Source organism: Spinacia oleracea, chromosome 5 (genome assembly GCF_020520425.1).
Source record: "Spinacia oleracea cultivar Varoflay chromosome 5, BTI_SOV_V1, whole genome shotgun sequence".
Taxonomy (NCBI): Eukaryota; Viridiplantae; Streptophyta; class Magnoliopsida; order Caryophyllales; family Amaranthaceae; genus Spinacia; species Spinacia oleracea.
Window position 1 is genome coordinate 98,453,374 of NC_079491.1, and position 23,025 is coordinate 98,476,398.

The 23,025-nt window shown below is 40.0% G+C and overlaps 1 protein-coding gene and 1 pseudogene across 2 annotated transcripts; both read left to right on the forward strand.

The window, feature by feature from the left end:
* Nucleotides 1–733: 733 nt before the first annotated feature.
* Nucleotides 734–19,873, forward strand: LOC110805336 (cytochrome P450 736A117-like; annotated as a pseudogene).
* On the forward strand, nucleotides 3,962–7,879 carry LOC130460677 (uncharacterized). Of its 2 annotated transcripts, none has more exons than XM_056828074.1 (3): nucleotides 3,962–3,989; nucleotides 4,938–6,961; nucleotides 7,037–7,879. In XM_056828074.1, the coding sequence occupies exons 2-3, from the start codon at nucleotides 4,952–4,954 to the stop codon at nucleotides 7,817–7,819; spliced, it is 2,793 nt and encodes a 930-aa protein (XP_056684052.1). In that variant the 5' UTR covers nucleotides 3,962–3,989; nucleotides 4,938–4,951; the 3' UTR covers nucleotides 7,820–7,879. The 2 variants fall into 2 exon arrangements, with proteins under 2 accessions (XP_056684052.1, XP_056684053.1); XM_056828075.1 differs by lacking the exon at nucleotides 3,962–3,989 and having other exon boundaries at nucleotides 5,190–5,310; nucleotides 5,420–6,961.
* Nucleotides 19,874–23,025: the final 3,152 nt, after the last annotated feature.

Below are 23,025 nucleotides of genomic sequence, written 5' to 3' on the forward strand. Positions count from 1 at the left end.
GAAAAAAAATATCAAGAAATCAGAATTTTTTTAAAGATTCTTAAATTAAAAAAGAAATAAAAAATAAAAATATATACTAAAGATTCACCAGGACGTGACACGTGTCATTCCTGGTGTGTCATTTAGTACTCCCTCCGTCCCTTAATACTCGATCTGTTTTGATTTTTTGCACTATTCACACAATTCACTTTGACCCTATTTTATTTCTAGTATATGAAAACAAATGTTAGTACTCCGTATATAATATATTGTTGGCTTCATCTTAATATATATTTTCAAAATACAATATTTTTATAAGTTTTTATAATATGTAATTAACAAAATTGGTGGTCAAAGTTGTGCATTGGCAAGCGTGTCCGGTTAAAACAGGTCGAGTATTAAGGGACCGAGGGAGTATATAGTAATAGATTTCTCCAGTTCTTGTGTTCCCCACAAGTACTCACATTATATTTTTACTATAATAAGTAATTCACCCACTATCCCACTTCCATCTTATTTTCATAAATTTAACTCACTCTCCTAAAATTATGTGTCAGTCAAAGTGTATCTATTTTTAAAATACGAAGGAGTACTTGGTATCTCGCTTCTTATGTCGGCTGACCGACAATTTTCAAGTTTTTACAATTTTCAGCATGAAAATAAAGATATTATATATGAATGGTTAAAGGATTTTTGGTTTGTTTATATATTATATTAAAGGATACTTATCTCTTTATAAAGTTGCACAGGAGTTCCTTCCATTATAATTTATAACACAAGTAATAACTTCAAACAGACAGAAATACTGATATAGAAAGAATGTCTAGTATGTTTCAAAAATTGTGGGTGGAACTGTTTTACCATCCTTTCTCCCTCGTTGCATTACTCTTTGTAATACTGTATTTCTACAAGAGTCACTTTTTCAAACACGCATCTAAAAAAAACCTACCACCTTCGCCACCAAAGCTGCCAATTATAGGGAACTTTCATCAGCTAGGCCAATGGCCATTTACCTCATCATTCACTCCACTCATTGTCTCAGCGACATGGCAAACTTATGTTATTCTACTTTGGTAACAAACCAACCCTTGTTGTATCATCTGCTGATGGTGCTCGAGAAATCTTTAAGACTCACGACACTACATTCTCTAGCAGACCTCATTCACACATAAACGACGTTATATTTAACGGTTCTAAGGATGTGGCTTTTAGTCCTTACGGAGAATATTGGAGGAATATGAGGTCTATTTGTGTTATTCATATCTTGAGTTTGAAAAAAGTTCAATCTTTCCAGAAAATAAGAGAAACTCAAGTTTCTTCAATGGTTGAAAAGATTAAGAGATGTTATTCTTTATCAGAAGTGAATATGAGCGAGATTCTTACAACATACACAAATGGTGTGATAAGTTTGGCATCATTTGACAGGAAGTATAGTAGTCATCAAGATGGTGATGTTGATTTGATGAAGCTTGTTGATGAGGGCATGAAATTACTTGGGGCTACTTGTGTGGGAGACTTCGTACCATGGCTTAGTTGGGTAGATCGACTCACTGGTTTGGAAGGTCGGTTGCAAAATGTAGCTAACCATTTTCATAATTTTTTTGATAAAGTTATATACCAACATCAAAACCGTCTAAGCATCGACGACCAAATTATTGACGATAATGAGTTGAATAATTCGGTCAACGTCCAAAATTTTCTGGACATTTTGCTTCAACTTCAGAGGGAAAACAAAGATGTTCTTACAATTGACAGTATCAAAGCCGTTATACTGGTAATTATTTTCTTATCAATCACCTTATTTTTATTGATTTTAAATTAATTGAATTAGTGTTTTAAACTGATTTTTACTCACTAAAACATAAGGTCGATCAAAATTAAATCAAAATATAAGGTCAAGATTAAAAGCTTTTTGTTGCTATGGAATTGATGTAGCCATTGAAAAATTATCCACGTTTTAGGGATAATTTTACAATGGCTACATTATTTCCGTAACCACTAAAATCTTTTAATCTTGACCTTATATTTTGATTTACGAAATATACGTCGTTTATTTTTTTGTTTGACTTGACTTTTAAAGTAAATTAAAAATTAATTAGCCTCTACAAAGAAATTTTATTTTTTCCCCGAAAATCTTAACAGTTAGGAGTTGGTTCTCAAAGTAGGAAAACCTATTTCATGTACAGTAAAAGTTATACGAGTACTTTCATGTTGCTTGTAGGTGTGATGACAAGATGAAAACTTGTCTTCACTAGGAAAGCTCTGTTGTTCCTCTTTGTTGGAGGGGCTGCAAGCTTGGTGAGTCTGGTGTGTGGGTGAATTGGCGCTTGTAATCTTATTCTTGGTGAATAATAACAACTTTTATTTGCCAAAAAAAAAAAAAAAAAAAAATTATACGAGGAGATTGTTGGATGGATGAGAGAATATGATGAATGACGATGATACATAGTGTAAACACAAATTTCAGAGTCTGCAAAATAATAAACTCAAAATAATGTGAACAAAATATTTTGTATTGATTTTGTATTTGGGTACAATCTCTAATGTTTATCCACTGATTCGATCTCTACAACAGCAAGAATTTGTGGTTTGAAGGTAGAACGGCGTTTGTGCTTGTTGTTCTTCTTCCACCGAGATTTGATGTCAGACTTGTGTGCTTGGAAGCCGTCTTAGCGTTTTTCTGGAGAGTAGTAGGTTTTTTGTATACTACGTTCAGTGTCCCCGAATGAATAGAAGAGAACTTTTTATATCATCCTCTTAGGTTTAGGGTTTTCCTTTTGTGGATAAATGGGCCTCTTTACTTAAGCTCATTTAAATAACCCACTCCTATTAAATAAACGTCATTTATTAAAAATGGGCCTATTTGGTTTATAACCCAAAATAAACAATTTATCTGACATTTAATAATAGAAGTCAACATTTGACTTTTTCGGGACAAAAAATGATGATGTGGCATTCTTCATATTTTTAGTGCCTACAAATTGCCCCCTCGGGATCGGTCACGTACACAAATATTTGAGTGTTTCCTCGTGGTCCGATCTCGAAATCTCGTTGGAAATTTTTTTTGTACTCCGGGCTTCTATATTTTTTTTTTTCAGAAACAGGAGTAGTGCTGGTCTCTTGGCCCAAAACCAATTCTGACCATCTTTGCTTGATGGGCTAACTCAAACTCTTTATTTCATTGGACAACCCTTTTGTGCCCCTTTTACTCAACCAAACTCACGCTATCTTCATTTGTTTATGGCCCATGAAATTCAAGTAAACTACTTTGATAGTTCAGGACTCCTTCTGACAGATGATGGAATGTCATGACTATCTTTCGATGACAAAGGCAGAATTATATCAAACATAAACTATCCAGTACTACCAAAATAAGATAGACTTTGGCAAAACCCATCTTTACCAATCCTACTTGGAGTAGGACTCAAGCATGACTTAACTAATCAATGATTCTCTCCAGCAATTTGACGATCTTCAATATTTTGATAATAGAAGTTGAGTCATACGAGGAATCAACCACCAAGTAAAAAAGATAGAATTTGCTAAATCTCAATTTGATTTGTAGTAGGACTTAGAACCAACCAATATGACTATAAATATACCTCCATAATCTGTCAATTTTTAATCACCAACAACTACGTTCTCTTCATTGATCGGAGACTCCGAAATTTGACCAGAAGCCTTGACGCTGCCACAGCCCCGACCCGAAGGAAGAACAACTCGGAGGAGATCAACACCGAATCGTCGTCATTGAATAGCCCGTGAAAGAGGAACGAACCAGTGGACGTCATCACCAAACCAACGGTCGTCATCGAATCGGTCCGAACACCAACCAACCGGTCGTCATCGAATAGTTCGTGAGTCCGACAAGCAGCCCGTGGAGGAGCTGTTCATCCGCGACTGGTCCTGCTCGTGGAGTCCCAAGCCGCTTAGCACCACTGTCAGAGGGTCGAACTTCCGTGTTGAGGCGAGATCCGACTCGAGACGATTATCTTCTTAAAGTCTTGTTGGTATGTATATTTTGAACCTTTGAACTCTGTTTATCTGTCTTTCAGCAACCTTGAACCTCTGAAGCTTGAACTGTTTGATTTTCATGGTGGCTTGCTCATAACTGCTCTCTCTTCTAAATAATGATAAATAGACCAGTATAAATTAAAACCCCTTTATATATTTTTTTTGTTTTCTTGCTTCACGTGTACAGTGTACTGTACTGTTTGCTTCCTTTCCAAGTATTTCTTTACTTTTTGAAATAATAAAGAAATATGATAAGGATTGATGATGATGATGACTAATTGACTATATTCCATACTTTTGTCTTTTCTTGCCTTCCTCTTTCCCGTGAACATTGCTGCCCCCTTTTTTTTTTTTTTTTTATTTATTAATATGATAACGACTAATGATGGATGGTGGATTGATTTGATGACATGGGCCCCGCACTTTTTTTCTTTCCTCCCTTTTCCATGTACGTACATACTGCTTCTAAATGTATGATAGATTGATAGTATATAACCCATCAAAATATATAATAGCATATGATAAACAGTATAATCATGACAATAACATTTGATGATGATGATTATTGATGAGCATAAATTTTCGTCTTTCTGTTTGATGCGGATCTTCTTGAAAAAACCCCGCTATAATATTCAATTCATGTCATATGCGAGTCTTATTTTTAAATGGAATTGACGATCTTGGTAGTTGATGAACGAAATTAGACATCTTCTGATAATCCAGGTCCATTCATGCATTTTCATATTCCTTCTAACAACTTCTCTTCTTGATATGAAACTGATTCGCTTTAAAGTTATTGAAGCATTCCCCTATCGAGTCATATTACTCACTAATATACCGTATCTCGGTTGTCAAACGTGATTGTACTTGCATTAAAGTGTTTCGCACCTTTATACTGTTGGCACTGCACTAAAATGTATTTATTTTCTTCGTTGATTTTGTAGGTATAAAAGCCACCATGGTTCATTTCAAGTATCATGATACTCCTGGAGAAGAGACTTTGTCACTCATGGAAGATGCTAATTCGGTCGATGGAGCGCACTTTCGTTCATTTCTTCCTGTGATTGGTCCTTTTGCAAACATCAATTCTTCTACGGAGTTCTCGGGCCCGAAAAGCTGGTACAAGGAGAGTCGTGATGTTAATGCATTTGGTGGAAAAACACCTAAACCTGTCCTTGTCGCTTCACATCACCGTCCCTGCGATGAGGCGTGTTCTTTCCAGACATTATCTACGCGTTTGTCCCGCAAGGAGACCAAATGGAGTTCTAGTCCGAAATTTGGAGTCGAGCCAACATACATCCCTCTTTATTGGGAATGGTTAGAAGATGTCCTGCACCATTCCAGACGCACACTTGCTAGCACCCATATTCTTGATGCCGTCTATGCTTCCATGTACATTTACAAGTGTAATTCTCCTGTCATGCAGGCTTTTTGCGAATCCTGGTGTCCTACGACAAATACCTTGCACACTTTAGTTGGAGAAATGTCAATCAGTCTTTGGGATATATACGACCTTGGTGGGCTTCCCGTAACTGGCCTTTTTTATGACGAGGTCGTCCCTTCTGCCGTTGAATTGGAAGGCTCCGACGATGAGCACAGTCTATACCTCCCTTACAGTTGCAAATATTTGTTTATGGCTTTGCATTATCTTTCTGAGAAACACAAGGTGACAACCATAACGTTCGAGACTTGGTGTGATTTTTGGTTTCGCGGTGCATCAAAGTATTTCTTGGCATCTGGCAACAAAAAGTCTGTCCTTCCAACACTTATGAAAGACTTCAGCTCCTTTAATGGTCCTCGATCGTGGAGTCATAAGATGTGCGAAGCCTTTCGCATCCTACGGATTCCTGAAGCGCATCATCGACAAACATATTTGGCTGCCTTTCTCTCATGTTGGCTTTGTGCCTTTGTTTTGCCGGTGTCAGATTTGGGTTGCATCCGTCCTGGATCTTTCAAACCTGCGTCATTTCTTGCAAGTGGAAAAGAGACTTCTTTGGCGATCCCTGTTTTGGCGAGCATCTACCACGGATTGAGCAAAATTTCGAATTCTCCTACCCCAGGCAAACATCGCGAGTCCTTCCCTGCACAATATGTGTATGTCTGGACCGCTAAGTATTTTCGAAGTCATCACATCGTCACCTACGATTTTGTTGGTGCTCCCCTGGTTGGAATTCAAGGCCTTGACTCTGTCATAAAGTCTCCAGATGCTAAATCGCTAGTTTCTTCGGGTAAGGATTTCAATTGGCTTGCTAACTCAATTTGTGGTAATTCAGATGAGAAGCGTGAAGATGACAACCATCAACCAAAGCAATTCACAAACTTCTTCATTAGCATGCGGTCCTGTTTTCTGACCTTGAGGTTCGACAACAACTACGTGGTTGAGCCATACAGTCCTCATCGATTCGGTCGGCAATTCGGATTTCACCAAGATGTGCCAGGGGAATTAGTAGTCCAGACACAAAACATCACCCGAGAGCATATGTACTATCTTTTTCAGTCCAGCATTCGTCTGCATACTAGGGCTACCTTTTTGGTCCCTTGCCGCACGTTTAATGCCCAATCTCGAGTCACTCCAAGCTTCACAACATGGTGGAATTCGGTCGTTTCTTTAAATGCGGCTTATGCTTCAAGAACTCCTAGTCCAACAAATGTCAGGTCTAAGAAGAGAAAGGAGAGAAAGGGCGATGATCCTAACACTTCACCAAAAGACAAAGCTGCCAAGACTTCGGCTGCACCTCGCAAAGTTAGAGTCAGATTGCCTAAAAGTTCCACGATATCCTGTCCGCCCAAGGAAACATCTTCGAAAGGCAGGGACGAGAGTAGAAGACTAGCAAGCAGAGTTGTTAGTAATGAACCTTCCAATGACGAAAATGAACCTTCCAATGACGAACACGCAGGTGAACCTACAATTCTGGATGATATTTTCGCTGAAGATTATGGCCCTGAGCTATCGCCTGAAGAGATAGAGGTTCATTTCTTTACTTTGACATTCTCGTTTTCTTTTTAATTACTATTTTAATCCCCTTTATTTTTCACTTTTCAGAATCTTCAAAGCGATGCGAACATAGCAGTAGAGCTTACTGCTTGCGAGAATACATTTGTCTCCCTTCCCGAACAACAGTTCATTGATGATGTTGTCATTGATACTGCGCCAACCACAAGTGTTTCTACTGCTTCGACCGAGTCTCCTTCTTTTAATGCTCAAGACATGATCACTAAGGCGACCAACAGGGCGGACCGATATGCTGCAAGCTTGATGATTAATGAAATAAAGGACAAGTTGATGAAGACTCCTTTAGCCAAGGTTCATGAACTAGCGCAGGAGTTTGAACAGGTTTTCTCCTATGTTCGTGATAAGAAGATCGACATCTGTGCAATCGAATCTTTTATCAAGGGGTATATTGGGTGCGGTTCTCAACTCCACCACGTTCGGCTAGGGAAACAGGGAGATCCCACTCTCAATGACTTGGAGCAACGATCTTTGGAGATAGAGACGAGCGTGCAGACAACTACAATTGCAGGGAAAGCAGAAGAGCGAATGCAAGCTCTTCATAAAGAGATAGATCAGATTCAGCAAGAACAAGCCGAACATAAAAGGAAGCTCAATGATTTAGCAGAACGAGCGGATAGACTTTTGCCTCTTATTTCAGAATCAGAAGAGAAGTTCCAAGGGTACGTCATACAGAAGAAAGAGCAAGAAAACTCACTCCTCATCATGAAGGAGAATATTGCTGCTGCGAAAGAGGTGGAGGCAAAGCTAGCGGAAGCTGAGAAACAATTTGGTGTTGCTCGTGATGCTTTGCAAGCCTTCAAATTTGAGCCGTAGTTCCGCCTTTCTTGTTACCATTGTTGCACTTGTTTTCTTTTAATTCTTTTTTTTTTTTTAGAGACCAATTTGTTTTAAGAATTCCAAAATGCAATGAATAAGACTCGTCATTCTTCCTGTCAAAGATTTTTGTCATTGATTCCATATTCATTCAACTCATAGGAAACCAACATGAAATTTTCATTTATTTATTTAGCCGTTCACAGTTTATACTCTTGCGGGCCAGGAGTAGTACAAAAATGGGAGAGATTTTTTGGTGTGGCTGGACTTAAAGTTAGTGATTCCTTCAAGCTGCCTACGTACTTATGAAATGAATAAATTCACTCCATAAGATCAAGCCAACGTAGTTCCTTTAAAGCAAAAATAATTTATTTATTTTTTTTTTTTTTTTCTGACGTCGTTTGCTGACGTCATTTCCGGAATATATATATTTTTTTTTTTTAGTCAGTTGCAGTTTAGCCTCGTGCTTGGGAGGTTACAATGTTGCACAACTTCAAGGGTAGTAACGCTTCAAAAATTTGCCGTTGATAGGGCCTATGCGCAGTCCTTCTGCATCAACGATCTTGTAAGCTCCATTTGTGTAGACTTCCTGGACAACGTAAGGACCATCCCATTTCGATGCAAATTTATTTCCCGTCTTGCGAGAAATAATGATCGGTCTTTTGATAGCAAGGACCGTGTCTCCAACTTTGAAAGACCGTACTCGCACCTTCTTGTTGAACGCCCTTGTCAAACGAGCATGGTAGCATTCCAACTTTTGTTGCGCCTCAAGCCTCTTTTCGTCAAGTGCTTCCAACTCTGCCAGACGAATCTTATCATTTTCTTCTTCAGTGAGATTTTCCTGGATTGCCATGCGAAGTGACGGAATTTGAATCTCCAATGGCAATATGGCCTCCACACCATACACAAGTGCATAAGGTGTCGCTTGAGTTGGTGTCCTGTACGTGGTACGATACGCCCACAGAGCTTCGCCCATCTCGTGCCAATCTCGCTGGTGTTTCCCAACAATCTTACTAAGCAACTCGCAAAGTGTTTTGTTGAAAGATTCAGCTAGTCCGTTTGCAGGTGCATTATACATTGAAGACTTGTTTTGCGCAAACTTGAATTTCTCACAAAGGCTCGTCATCAACTTGTTGACAAATGGTGTTCCGTTGTCTGTGATTATGTAACGTGGCACGCCATATCGATATATGATGTGATTTCGAATAAAATCGACCACGTTCTCTTTCTTGACTTCACGAAGAGGTATTGCTTCCGCCCATTTTGAGAAGTAATCCGTAGCGGCAAGGATGTATGCATGACCACCTGATGATTTCAGTGTGATTGGACCAACAACATCGAGACCCCATGCTTCAAACGGCCAAGATGTCACTGTCGGATGTAGCGGTTCCGGAGGTTGATGAATAAAGTTCGCATGGAATTGACAAGCTTCACATTTCTTCGCAAGTTCCATGCAATCTTGAACCATGGTTGGCCAGTAGTACCCCATCCTCTTGACACGGTCGTGAAGCTTAGGACCAGATTGGTGAGCTCCGCAAACTCCAGAATGAGCTTCTTGCATTGTTTTTGCTGCTTCTTCATCTCCCAAACATCTCAACCAGGTTCCAAGGAACGAACGCCTGTAAAGTGTTTCTTTGTAGTAAATGAAGCGTGGAGCACGTCGTCGAATTTCCATCTTGTGTTTCAAATCGCTTGGCAACTTTTCGTGTACCAAGAAATCAATGAGTGGTCGACGCCAATCTTCTATGTCTATCTCATAGACAGTAACTGCACCTGAGAGTTCTTCAGCTTCAATTTCAACTTCATCTTGAGGGTTTATCACCCATCGATTACAGACCGGGACCGACATGTTTTCTTCTGCCCCCAGTGCCAATGTGGCTGCGAGATTTGCAAGTGCATCCGCTGTCTTGTTGGCACTCCTTGGAACATGTTGCAACCGGACGCTCTCAAATTCTGCCAGCAATTGTGAAGCATGCTTACAATAAGGAATCAAGTCATCTTTCTTGACATCATAATCATCGAGGAGTTGATGGATCACCAGCTTGGAGTCACCGTATACATCAAGGTCCTGTATTTTCATCTCTTTTGCCATTTGAAGCCCCAGAACGAGAGCTTGATATTCAGCAACATTGTTCGAGCATAAGTTGGTGAGCGTAAATGAATACGTGAAGACATGTTTCTCAGGTGATACAAGGATGACCCCTGCTCCCGCACCATCTTGGCGAGCTGCTCCGTCGAAGTACATTTCCCATGGAGGTAAGACATCAATGTAGAATACTTCTTCTCCAGGTAGATCATCAGGAAGCTTCCAATGTGATGGAATCGGATGTGCAGCTAGGAAATCGGCCAAAGCTTGTCCCTTGATCGCCTTTTGAGGTACGTACACAACATCATGTTGACTTATGAGCATAGCCCATTTAGCAAGTCTTCCGGATAGTACTGGTCTTGATAGGATGTACTTGATGGGGTCAGCTTTGGAGATCACCTTCATCGTATGTGCCTGCATGTAATGCTTCAACTTTTGGATTGCAAAGATCAAAGCTAGACACACTTTCTCAATAGGCGAATAATTCAATTCCGCGCCAACCAACGTACGACTGAGGTAGTAAAGAGCAGCTTCCTTTCCGTCATCATTCTCTTGAGCACACAATGCCCCCAACGACCTTTCATGAGCAGAGATGTAGAGGATAAGTGGCTTCCCTTGAACCGGTGCCCCCAAGACAGGTGGAGTTGAGAGGTACTGCTTGATGCTTTCAAAAGCTTTGCGACATGAATCGTCCCATTCAAATGGAGCGCCCTTCTTCATAAGATGGCTGAAAGGATGACATCGTCCTGCAAGATTCGAAATGAAGCGTCTGATATATGCAAGTCTCCCTTGTAATCCGCACAATTCTTTGAGGTTCTTCGGCTCGGGCATATTCTGGATTGCTGTAATTTTTGACTGGTCAACTTCAATTCCTCTATGTCTCACAACAAATCCTAGGAACTTTCCAGAGGTTACGCCGAATGCACACTTCAAGGGATTCATCTTCAATTGATACCTACGCAACTTCTTGAATACCTCGCGGAGATGAAGCAAATGATCGTTCCTCTTCTTTGATTTGACGACAAGATCATCGACATAACATTCAACGGTCTTATGCATCATGTCCTCGAAGATTTTCTGCATTGCTCTTTGATAAGTTGCGCCTGCATTTTTCAAACCAAACGGCATCACCTTGTAGCAAAAGATACCCTTTGGTGTACGGAACGCCGTTGCTTCTTGATCTTCGGGCGCCATGAGGATCTGATTATATCCCGCCGTACAATCCATGAAGGATAATGCTTCATGTCCGGTCGTTGCATCAATCATTATCTCGGTGACAGGCAAAGGAAAATCATCCTTAGGACACGCTTCATTCAGATTTCTGAAATCTACACAAACACGCAACTGGCCATTTTTCTTCCTCACAGGGACAATGTTTGCAATCCAAGTAGGATACTTTACTTCACGAATGAAGCCAGCGTCGATGAGTTTGTTGACTTTAGCTTCAATTTCTGGAATTAATTCAGGTCGGAAGCGTCTTTGAGGTTGCTTCTTTGCTGAGACTCCTTTCCTTACTGCTAAACGATGGACCGCCACTTTGGGGTCAAGACCCGGCATTTCCCTGTAACTCCAGGCGAAAACATCTTTGTACTCGGTGAGTAGTTCGAAGTATCCCTTCTCTTCTTCCTGAGTGAGCAGAGCACTAACATAGATTGGACGCGGATCATCTTGGGTGCCGAGATTCAACTCCTTTAGTTCATCAATTGTGGTCTCAACTCCATCATCAAGAGTTTTTGGTGCTTCTGTTGTTTCCATCTCCTCCTCCAAGTCTACATCCTCATAAGCGGTGATATGATAGGAGGTGACCGTCATATCTTCTACGGCATCACGTTTCTGGCTTGTGGGGCTCTTTTGACTGGTAAGAACCATGGTGTGGCCTTTTACACGGAGAGAATCACCTGTCTTCACTTCCAGTACCGCCAAGCGTTTTATTCGAGAAGGTACGTTGCTTCTGACATCGTTTTCCAGCTCGAACTTGTCTCTTGTTTTTGATGCAGTGTTTTTCGGCCTCCACTGCGGCTTGAGCGAAACGTCCTTCTTCCCAAGACGACTGAAGACTTCCTTCTTAGGCTTCTGTGACAGACAATTGGTGGGTTTGCCAGTGGCCTTTCCCAATCTTGTGAAGACATCTTTTGCATTCGGGCTCTTATGTGCTTTCCCGGACTGATCTCCCAATCTATCAAAGACTCGACTTGGTGTTGGAGAGTTTACCGGACCGTCGAGCCTATCAAAGACGGAGGACCGTGCTTTAGCTGAAGACGGATGTATCCTATCAAAAACCGATTCTTTCTGGACTGGCTCAAAATTCTCATCCACACTTTCTTCAATTTCCTGAACTCCAATGTACTGTGATGCTTGCATTGACCTCCGTCGTGCTGAGATGATAATTGGCTTAGACTCCTTGAATCCCAAACCAACCTTTTTCACCCAAACACGTTCACCTTGTTGCTGAAGTTTTTGCTGAGTTTTATTGAGGCCGTATGACTTATCTTCAATGAGCTTTCCCATGGGTTCTGGGTTAGAGAAATCATAACCAGAATTTTCCATTAACTTGTATGCAACTGGATCGAAGCCATCTTTCCTTGAGCTAGGTGTTTCTGGCGACTTCGTGGAGTTTGGAGTAGGAGAAGTCAATATCTTCGGGTCACTGATCTTATGGACCGGCAATGTCATGCTTTTATCAAATTCTTGCAGCATGTCCTTGACCTTTTTTGAAGTTGTTTCTGCTCCACAATTCATAAACGGAGACTGACCTTCTTTGCGACGCGACATGGGGATGTAACGTAGCACTGGCACTGCTTCTCTAGGATTTTCTTCAACTCTTTGCGAAAGAATCTCCTTGCTTTTCTTCTCATCAACTGTTTCATGTGACGGCTCCAGAACGTTCCTTGAAGGCTTCTCTTCTGTAACCCTTGATTGCAACTTCTTCGGCATGAATTTTCCAGTCGATGCAATTTCCGTGGGCATTACTTCAACAGGCTCTCCTTGGCTGGCATAGAATTTCGCATCGGCAAAATGAGACTCTGCTTCAGAGAATGGCTTCACGTCCGCATTCACCTTTCTTTCACTGTTTCTGTAATATTTGAAGCATTGATGCAAGGTTGAGGCTACTACTCCATTTTCGTGCATCCAAGGTCGGCCTAGCAATAGGCGATATGAAGTATTCGAATCAATGACATGAAAAATTGTTGTTGCAGTCATTTCTCCGATAGTCAGATCAACTCTTATCATACCGATGGCTCGTTGCCCGCCTAGATTGAATCCTTGGATCATCAATCGACTTTCGGTCAACTCACTTTCGGTGATTCCCAACTTCGTCATGGTGGACTTCGGCATTATGTTCACTGCGGAACCTCTGTCTACCAAGATGCGGTTGATCTTTTTCTTGCGGATGTATCCACATACAAAGAGAGGTCTGTTGTGAGGCTTTGAACCCAACATAAGGTCTTCGTCTGTGAATGCCAAGGCCGCACTGCATGCAGCACAACGCTCAGGGTGATTTTCGTAGATCCCTTGCTCAAAATTTTCCTTCGATGTATATTGCGTCGGATTTTCTATGGCACGTGCAAGGGCGAACCTCATTTCTTCGGGTAGGGATAAAGCTTGGCGCCAACCCATTCGAGAAGGGACTGTACCTAACAACGCCAGGATCTTTGCATCTCTTTCAGGGTCTCTTTCATGGTTTAGCCCTTCAGAGACTTGACTTTTCTCTTCTTTCTCTTCTTCTTCCGCCACGCTACAGGTCACTGTGTTGACTGAAACTTCGCCGAGGTATTCCTGCGGAAAGAAATCATTTAATGTGACATGCTTTCGTACCTCCTTTGTGGGAAAACTGTCGCGCGAGGTGCTCTTCTTCTTCACGAGACCTTTGTTTCTCGTGACATGCGAACTTTTGGATTTGTTTCTTTTCTGGTGTTGCTTTTGACGAAGAGGAGGTTGCTCTTCTAGCTTCGTTTGCTTTCTCTTCTTCCTTCTCGTCACTAATGTCCATCCTTCCTCATCTTCCTTGCGAGGTAGAGGGGTGGACGCAGAATTCTTGACGGGATCTATTATCAAAATGGGATCCAAACTTTCAAACTGGATGACTGAAGCATGATGGGACTCCGCCGCTTCATCCAGATCTAGCACAATCCTCCCTTCTGTTGCAAGTTGCATGATTCTCTCCTTGAGAGTGATGCACTTTTCGATAGGATGGCTCACTATTCGATGGTAAGGGCAAAAGTTTGGGTCAGATGTCCTTCCCATTTGATCAGGGTGCTTGGACTCAGGCAAGCTTATGACCTTCTTCTCCAACAAATCGTCTAACATGCCGGCCAAGTCTGAATCCGGAAATGGATACTTCTTTGCTTGGAGTTCTTTAAGCGTTGGCTTATCTCTCCGAGCATCTTTTGTAAATGGCCCTTTCTTCTGTTCAGTTTTAGGCTTGGCCAAAATTTTTACAGGGGCAGAGCTAGTGGCAACGGCAAATGACTCCTTGGTTGAATCTTTCACGTATTTCTCAGGCTTCTTGAAGTCCTTCTTTTCCTTCTTGAAACTTGAAGAACTTCCTCCACGATTATTGGTGATACTGATCTCCATGTCATGAGCACGGGTAGCCAAATCTTGAAAGGATCTTGGTTTTATGCCCTGCAAAATGTACAGCAAATCCCAGTTCATACCTTGGATGCACATTGCAATAGCAGAGGTCTCCGTCAGACGGTCCTTGCATTCCAGGCTTAGAGTGCGCCACCGGTTGATGTAATCTACAACAGGCTCATTCTCCCACTGTGTCGTCTTTGTCAATTCAATCATGCTGACGACACGTCGTGTACTGTAGAACCTGGCCTTGAATTCTTCCTCCATTTCTGCCCAACTGTCGATGGCTTCTGCAGGAAGGTCCGTGTACCAGTCGAATGTCGTGTCCTTTAGAGAACGGACGAACTGTTTGACGAGTAAATCCCCCGATGTGCCAGCGCTGTTGCACATTTCGATGAAGTGGGCTATATGCTGCTTGGGGTTCCCCTTTCCGTCAAACTGCTGGAACTTCGGAGGTTGATAACCCACGGGCATCCTTAAGTGATCGATTCTCTTCGTGTACGGCTTCTCATAAAGATGACTAGGGCCGGAGCTTCCGACGATATGATTCTTCACCGCATTTGTTATCATGTCCTGGATCTTTTTCATGGTGAATGTGTCGTCGGGTTTTTCACCCTTTGTGGTAGATTTTGAAGTCGTACTCCCTTCAGAGTCGTCGTTCTCTTCGTCCGCGCTCTCTTCCTGTTTCTTGAGCTTTTTGGTTAAGGAGGAAATCCTCTCATTCTGCTTCTTGATTTCCTCGTCTTTCTCCTCGCCATCCTTCATGAGCTTCACGATCATGCCCTTCATTTCGGCAAGCTGCTCCTCAACGGTCTTTGATTCGATCGCCATCACCTCCGCAATGTCGGTTTGTAGGGACTGGACCGATTCTTCACAATCTGATACTTTGAGGGGTGACGTTGGAGAAGACCCGGTACTACTCTTTGCATCGCTTTCTACATAGAAAGGATCGAACAAAGGACTAGTGTGGATGACCAGCCTGTCAGGCTTTTGGTGAGGACGCATATCTTCTTCACCGGGCATAAGGAATCGTGCACCTTCAGCAGGAAAGGACCCGAAAACAGGGATGTTGCGGGACTTGCGGTAATACGGATTCGGGGACACGTCGGAGGAAGCACGGACATGGCTCTTTCTCCTTGTTTTGGTGGTGATAGGAGCCGAACGCAGACTCGAAGCAGCCTCATTCAGATCAGCGTTCTTCATTCCTCTGGTGCTTATACCCTCGTCACGCCCTTTCATCATCTCAGCCAATTCTGCCGCCCTTTGTTTCACCATAGCGGCCTTCTCAGCATCGGACATGGAAACGGTTTGTTGAGCAGCCATCTTCGTTGGTAGATTGATTTTTTTTTTGTAGAGAAGGAGATGAGTGGTAGAGTCGTCCCACCGAGCGTGCCAATTTGTAAACACAAATTTCAGAGTCTGCAAAATAATAAACTCAAAATAATGTGAACAAAATATTTTGTATTGATTTTGTATTTGGGTACAATCTCTAATGTTTATCCACTGATTCTATCTCTACAACAGCAAGAATTTGTGGTTTGAAGGTAGAACGGCGTTTGTGCTTGTTGTTCTTCTTCCACCGAGATTTGATGTCAGATCGACTTGTGTGCTTGGAAGCCGTCTTAGCGTTTTTCTGGAGAGTAGTAGGTTTTTTGTATACTACGTTCAGTGTCCCCGAATGACTAGAAGAGAACTTTTTATATCCTCCTCTTAGGTTTAGGGTTTTCCTTTTGTGGATAAATGGGCCTCTTTACTTAAGCTCATTTAAATAACCCACTCCTATTAAATGAACGTCATTTATTAAAAATGGGCCTATTTGGTTTATAACCCAAATTAAACAATTTATCTGACATTTAATAATAGAAGTCAACATTTGACTTTTTCGGGACAAAAAATGATGATGTGGCATTCTTCATATTTTTAATGCCTACACATAGTATTTGATTGATATGTGGATTTGAGATGTTTGCCAATCTGATAAGAGTGATAACTGTGTTTTTTTTTCCTTCTGTTTTCTGAAACACAGATTTTTAATTTTTATATTTTATTTTTTATGGTTAAACAAATAAGCGGATTAGATTTATCTTTAAAATTGAAGGGTTGAGATTTACTAAAATTATGGTGGCTTCCATTTTATTGTAGCCATTGAATAACCTTTCCTAAAACATATTCCCTATGTCCCTTAATACTCGCACCGTTTTGATTTTTCGCACTATTCACATAATTCACTTTGACCCTATTTTATTTCTAGTATATGAAAACAAATATTAGTATATAATATATTGTTGGCTTCATCTTAATATATATTTTCAAAATATTAATATTTTTATAAGTTTTTATAATATGTAGTTAAAGATATTGATGGTCAAAGTTGTGCATTGACAATGACAATCGTGTCCAGTCAAAATGGTGCGAGTATTAAGGGACGGAATTTCGAAGGAGTATATATACTGATTCACTTAGCATTTGTTCATTTACAAAGTTTTGAGATCAATAGAACAAGGTAGTAGATGGACACAAGCAATAATTACCAATATAATAAAATATCATATTGGTGGGGAACTCACCTTGTGACTTGGAGGTCACAAGTTCGAGCCCCATCAACTGCGATAAATTCTTGGGAGTGGCTCAAGCAATGACCTGCGGAGCTGGGCTGGTTAACCTGTGCTAGGTGCTGGTTCAGTTAGGGTCCCTTCTTCTTACCTATTAAAAAAAAAATAAAAAAATATCATATGTGATTAACTATATATGCAGGATATGTTTATGGCTGGGACTGATACAAGTTACACACTAATGGAATGGACGATTGTGGAGTTAATGAGGCATCCAAGAGTAATGAAAAAGCTGCAAGATGAGATTCTAAAAAGTGTTGAGAACAAGAACAGGAGGACAGTATGCGAGGATAATTTAGAAGATCTAATATATCTTAAAGTTGTGATCAAGGAATCACTAGGGATGCATCCTCCAGGTCCTTTATTGATGCTTCGAGAGGCATTAGAAGATGTTAAAATTAATGGTTTCGACATTAGTCAAGGTACACAAGTGATTGTGAATGCATGGGCTATCCAGAGAGACCCGAGTTTTTGGGAAGAACCTGATGAATTTCGTTCTGAGAGATTCATTAACAATACTTCATTTGATTTCAAGGGGAAAGATTTTAACTTTATTCCATTTGGAGCAGGAAGAAGAGGTTGCCCTGGGATATCTTTTTCCGTTACTAGTGCTGAGTTTGTTCTTGCAAATCTTATGTATCACTTTGATTGGAAATTTCCAGATGGAATCGATCTTCACACTTTAGACATGACTGAAATCCCGGGCCTCACGGTTCCTAGGCGAGATCCTCTTATGCTCATTGCAACTCCTTACTCTTCCTAACCGCCTTTTGTATATAGACGATGTAATTTATCTGATCTAAACATGGATGTCATGAACTATATAATTAACTTTAATATCATTCCCCAAAACAACCCAAGGTTTTCGATCTTTTAGTATTGTAACCCCACTTTAAAACCTGTATGATGTACCATTTACAATTTACAATAGCATACTAGTGTGCGCTTCGTGCAATGTCTTCGGTGTTACTTTTAATTTCGTACATGTTAGAAAGGCGACTCTGGCTTTAGTGTGTACTCCCACTAGCCTCACAAACACGATCAAGAACTCCATATATAGTTCCTCTACAATTGTCTACTGGCACGTTCAGATCCACCTGATTTTGTAAGCTTAGAACTTTCTCAAGGGTGTTTGGCTTTTCAGAAAAATCTTACTCTAGTAGGCACAGAGAGAATTAAGGTTCAATGTGTGTTCTAGGTAAGAAAAAAAAACTTAAGGTTACTGAATAAAACCCTTGGGGAGTAAGTAAGCCAACCGCCCAAGGCACAAGGCCACTTAAGCCCATAGGTGTAGTGCACACAGTTGTTGGATCGCGCCCATACCAGTGCGCTATTGCAGCGCTTGTGCTTGTCGCTCGTTCTCGTGCACCCAACGTGTCCATGAGCCTGCTATCCGTGTTAGGTTATGTACAATCTAATTGACATGTGGAAAAACCATAATTGACATAATCCAAGTAAATTCTCATAATCAATTAGCACAATTAATGATGCGTGCCTTCCCTAGTTGCTCCTAAATCAAACAAGAACAAGTTTAGGGCTTCAAATGTCGTCTTCCGTAGATAGTCCACTGCATGTTAGGATCCGTATTAAATTTGACCAACTAGAATCTCATTATAAGGTTTTAGGATTACTAGGGCCTGTTTGGCTTGCTTCTCAAAAACAACTTCTATTTCCTAGAAGTAGTTTCCGAGAAACTACTTCTTTAGAAACACTTGTGAGAAACAAAGATGTTTGGCCAACCAAATTCAGAAGTACTTTTGAGAAATAGAAACAAGTTTACATGTTTGGCCCATTATTCTATTTCTTCCATCATCCTTTTTATTTTTTAATGTAATTGTTTAAAAGCATAACTAATAACTTGTCAGTAAAATTATTATTTATACGTCCTACTTATAGTAATTAAGAAAAAGCTTCAAATGCTCATTGATATTTACCCAAATTTCTATTTCTTAAAGTTCAATGTCACTTTACTGTATTTCTTATCTTAAACCAGTGGAGTACTTTACCATTTTGACATTTTCTACCACTTTCTAAACACACGACGCAATTATTGAATTCTAGCTTGAAATTTTATCATTTGTGTCGCAGTTTAAGTTTAAGCTACGCAAATTACTGATTATCTTTAAAGTAAATCAATTGCGTCGCTGATTTACTAAACTGGGACGCAAAATTAATTAATTTTGCGTCGTAGATTAATAAACCAGCAACGCAGTTGACATATAGAAATAAATTCAGTCAATTGCGTCGCTGGTTTATTAATCTGCGACGCACTGACTTATCATATATTGAAAACTTCTTTTTTAAATTTACCTTTTTTTCCATTTACACATGTACGTACTCCACCTACCATCTCCAAACCTCTCTTTCTCTCTCATCCCTTCATTCCAAAACTTGAAACCTCAACAGTCAAAACCTCTCTTTCTCCGCCACCCTCCTCGTCTAGTTGAAGGCTCCTACAACTTTCTCTCTCCTCCAAAATTCCAATCACTAGAATTAAGACCAAAAATTCCAAAATCCATGAAAAGAGCTCTGCGAAAATAACAAGAGGAAAAACACTAGGTTCCGGTGCGACGATGAAGACGAAATATCGGAGCAGTATGAATGGTTTGCAGTTCCGGTACTTTCTCTCTCTCATACCCTAGTTCTGAAGTTTATTATGTTTTGCCCTTTTCTTATGTTGATTTTGGTGAACTTAGGGTTTTAGTTTTTGGTTATCGATTGATTTAAGATTGTTTAAATTTGAGATGTTATCTAATGCTCGTTTTTTTTAATTATGTTGAATCTAGCAGGGTTTTAGCCAATCAACTAGTTTTTTGTCGTGTTTAAATCAAGAGGTGAATTATTGTATTTTTAGTTTTCTTTTCCATGTTTTTGTTGATTTTTATTTCTATTTCTAGGTTTGTTTTTTATGGGTTTTAATTTTGGTGGGTTTCTTCAAATGTTGTGTGTTTGTTTTTCTTTTCTTTCTTTAAACTGTAATTGAGAAGAGATCTGCTGGAATTCATGTCCAAAAAATTATTGAATAATGATAATTTGGTGTAAAAAAGTCAGTTGGGTTCATCAAGATGTGATGACCTACTCCTTGAGGTGTCGTGGATCTGTTTCTGGTTTCGTAATAGCTTAGTTTTAATCATTAATACTATTTTAGGACTGCTGAATTGGGGTTTGTTAGCCATTTTTGTGGTTTAAATAAGGGGTGGTATGCTTGGAGCTCTAATTTGAATTTGTACTGGTGAATTGGGGTTTGTTAGCCATCTTGTACTATAATATGGAAAACAATGACTTCGAATTTGAAGTAACTGGCTCAGTAGTGATGGAGTTCAAGAATAGTATTTGTCTGTAATTCCTCTGAATTAGGTTGATATTACCCATATCTTAAGCAAATATGGTAAATATCTAAGTTTTCTCGTTATTAGGTTATGCTAGGAATGAATGCGGTGGAGAAAAACAACAAAATTCACGAACTAGTCTTTAATATACACATGTAAGAAGATAATAGCTGACATATTTTTCTCAACTGTTAATGTTAAAACACCTGTATCTTTTCCTAGAGGCTTCATTCTCTCACTTTTTCGCTGACATCGGCTAGTTAGTACCATGGGAAGTTGTCTTTTGAAGTTTGAAATAAATACATACTTATTTCTTATGTCTTCCCTTACTTTTCTAAATTTATCCAGAACAAGGAGTGGTATTGCTCCTCCATTGTCGACTAGAGCAACCCGTGCTGCTTGGGCACTAAATGGTGTTAGTAATGAGGGCACACCACCAAATGATGCTAATGATGTTCCTGGGAACACTGCAAATTCTATGCTACGTGCTGCAACTCAGTTTCGTGAAAATAGCTTGGGTGAGCTATATTTTCTTTATTGAATTTTGATGGTTTGATTTGGAGGAAATAGATCTTCCCACTCCGTTTCAGAATTTTTGTCAACTTTCCTTTTTGGTATGTTTCATATTGATTGTTGTTTTGTATGATTAATGTACATTTCCTGAAGTTATTGCCTTTTATTCTTTAGCAGTTAAATTTTTTATGTTATTAATTCTTTTTTCATGTTGGTTTGCTCCCTCTCTTGTTTGTGTAAGCAACGTGGCAACCATGTCTTATGGAATAAACCAACTCTCGTTGTTTGGTTACACAAGTAACACAACTACCATGGATCATCAGTTGTTCGTGGTAAATATACTTTTTACAAAATATGAGAACTTGAAAGTTTCTTTCAAGGAGGAGAGGGGGGGCGTGTGGTGGGGAAGGGGAAGGGGAGTTGAATGGTATGTAAAGAATCCTGTAGACATAGTTTCTTGGGGAATTGTAGCATCATGTTGCTTTAGTTCTTAGTATTAAGACTCTGCATTTGTCTTCCTTTGTCCTTATTTTAGTATATAGTGAAAGAAATAATGCTCTTGGTCCAAGTATGCATTCAATGCTAAGTCTAATAAATGCGGTTCAGTATTAATTGATTAAACATGTTAATAATTCAGTGAGATCAAGTGAGCTGTATGCCTAGCTAAAGGCCGCTTCAGTTCAAGTGGAATTAATAATATTAATCCATAGCTTATTCTTGACTGAACCCGTAGGGTCGCACAAATAGTACGTGAACGGATCAAGTATTTAAGTGAATTAAATACTCTATTTATGAACATTCGGAAACGACGGATCTCGGTTCCAGTGGGAGCTGAAATCATCAAAAGGTAAAATATAGAATGCTACGGAAATGATGATATTGCTGGAAACGGAAACATGGATCATGACGGAAATATAAATATTATCCAAGTCGTAGATGTTGCCGGAAACGGAAACATGGTACGTACCGAAAATATTATCGGAAATAGAAATATTGCCGGGATCGAAAATATTGCCGGAAACGGAAATATTACAGGAATCGGAAATATTGACGGAATTGGAAATAAATTCCGGAATCGGAAATATTAAATATTTGTTCGAATCGGAAATGAATTTCGGAATCGAAAAACAAATCGGAAGCGAACGAGCTTGCAAGACGCAAGGCCCAGCACGAAGCCAGGCCCATTGCCCAGCAAGCCCGCGCGCGCCGAGCAAGCAGGCCGAGCAGCAGCAGCGCCCAGTGGGCCGCGTGCATGCTGCCAGCGAGCAAACATCAACACTCGTGGGCTTGCGAGTTGCGAGCTGCGGGCTGCATTGCTGCGGGCTGTAAAGCAGCGGGGGCTCAAGGGCCACGCATGCTTTGCCTTGGCCGGTTAGGATTACTTCCTTGTGAAGTAATCTTGTTTTCCTAATTCTACTCAAATAGGATATTTTGTTAAATATGTTAGGTATTTGATTAAACGTAAAATTCTAATGATATAATTTAACTAGAGTCCTAATAGATTTAGTTATTCAAATCCCAGTAGAATTCTAACTCCGTTATTTCCACCCTATAAATATGTGGTTCATGATCACAATTTATAATGCAATTCAATAAGTATTCACATATATTATGTTCAAGAGGGAATTTAATAATTTGCCTAAAATTAATAATAAGCTTTCCGAGTGCACATATTACCTTAGAGAATATTCTAGTTGGTTGAATCTATGGCGGATCCGAACGTGCTGTGGACTATCTACGGAGGGGCGACATTTGGAGTCCTAAACTTGTTCTTGTTCGGTTTGGGAGCAGCTAGGGAAGACACGCATCACATTGTATGTATCCTAATTATGCTAATTGACTATGTGGAAATTAATTTGGATTTCTAGCTTTATGGTTTTTCCGCATGAAATATATTGTTTATATTTGTCATAACTTAACAGAGGTATCACGAGCCTCTAATTAATTCTATAATCAATTATAGTTAACATGGATTAAATTTTATAAATTTGCAATGAATTAAAGGGGTGATTAATTTTGTGTATGTAATTAATTGCAAATTCGTGCGATTATTTGATTATATGTTCGCAGGATTTTTCGGCAGTTTTGTCA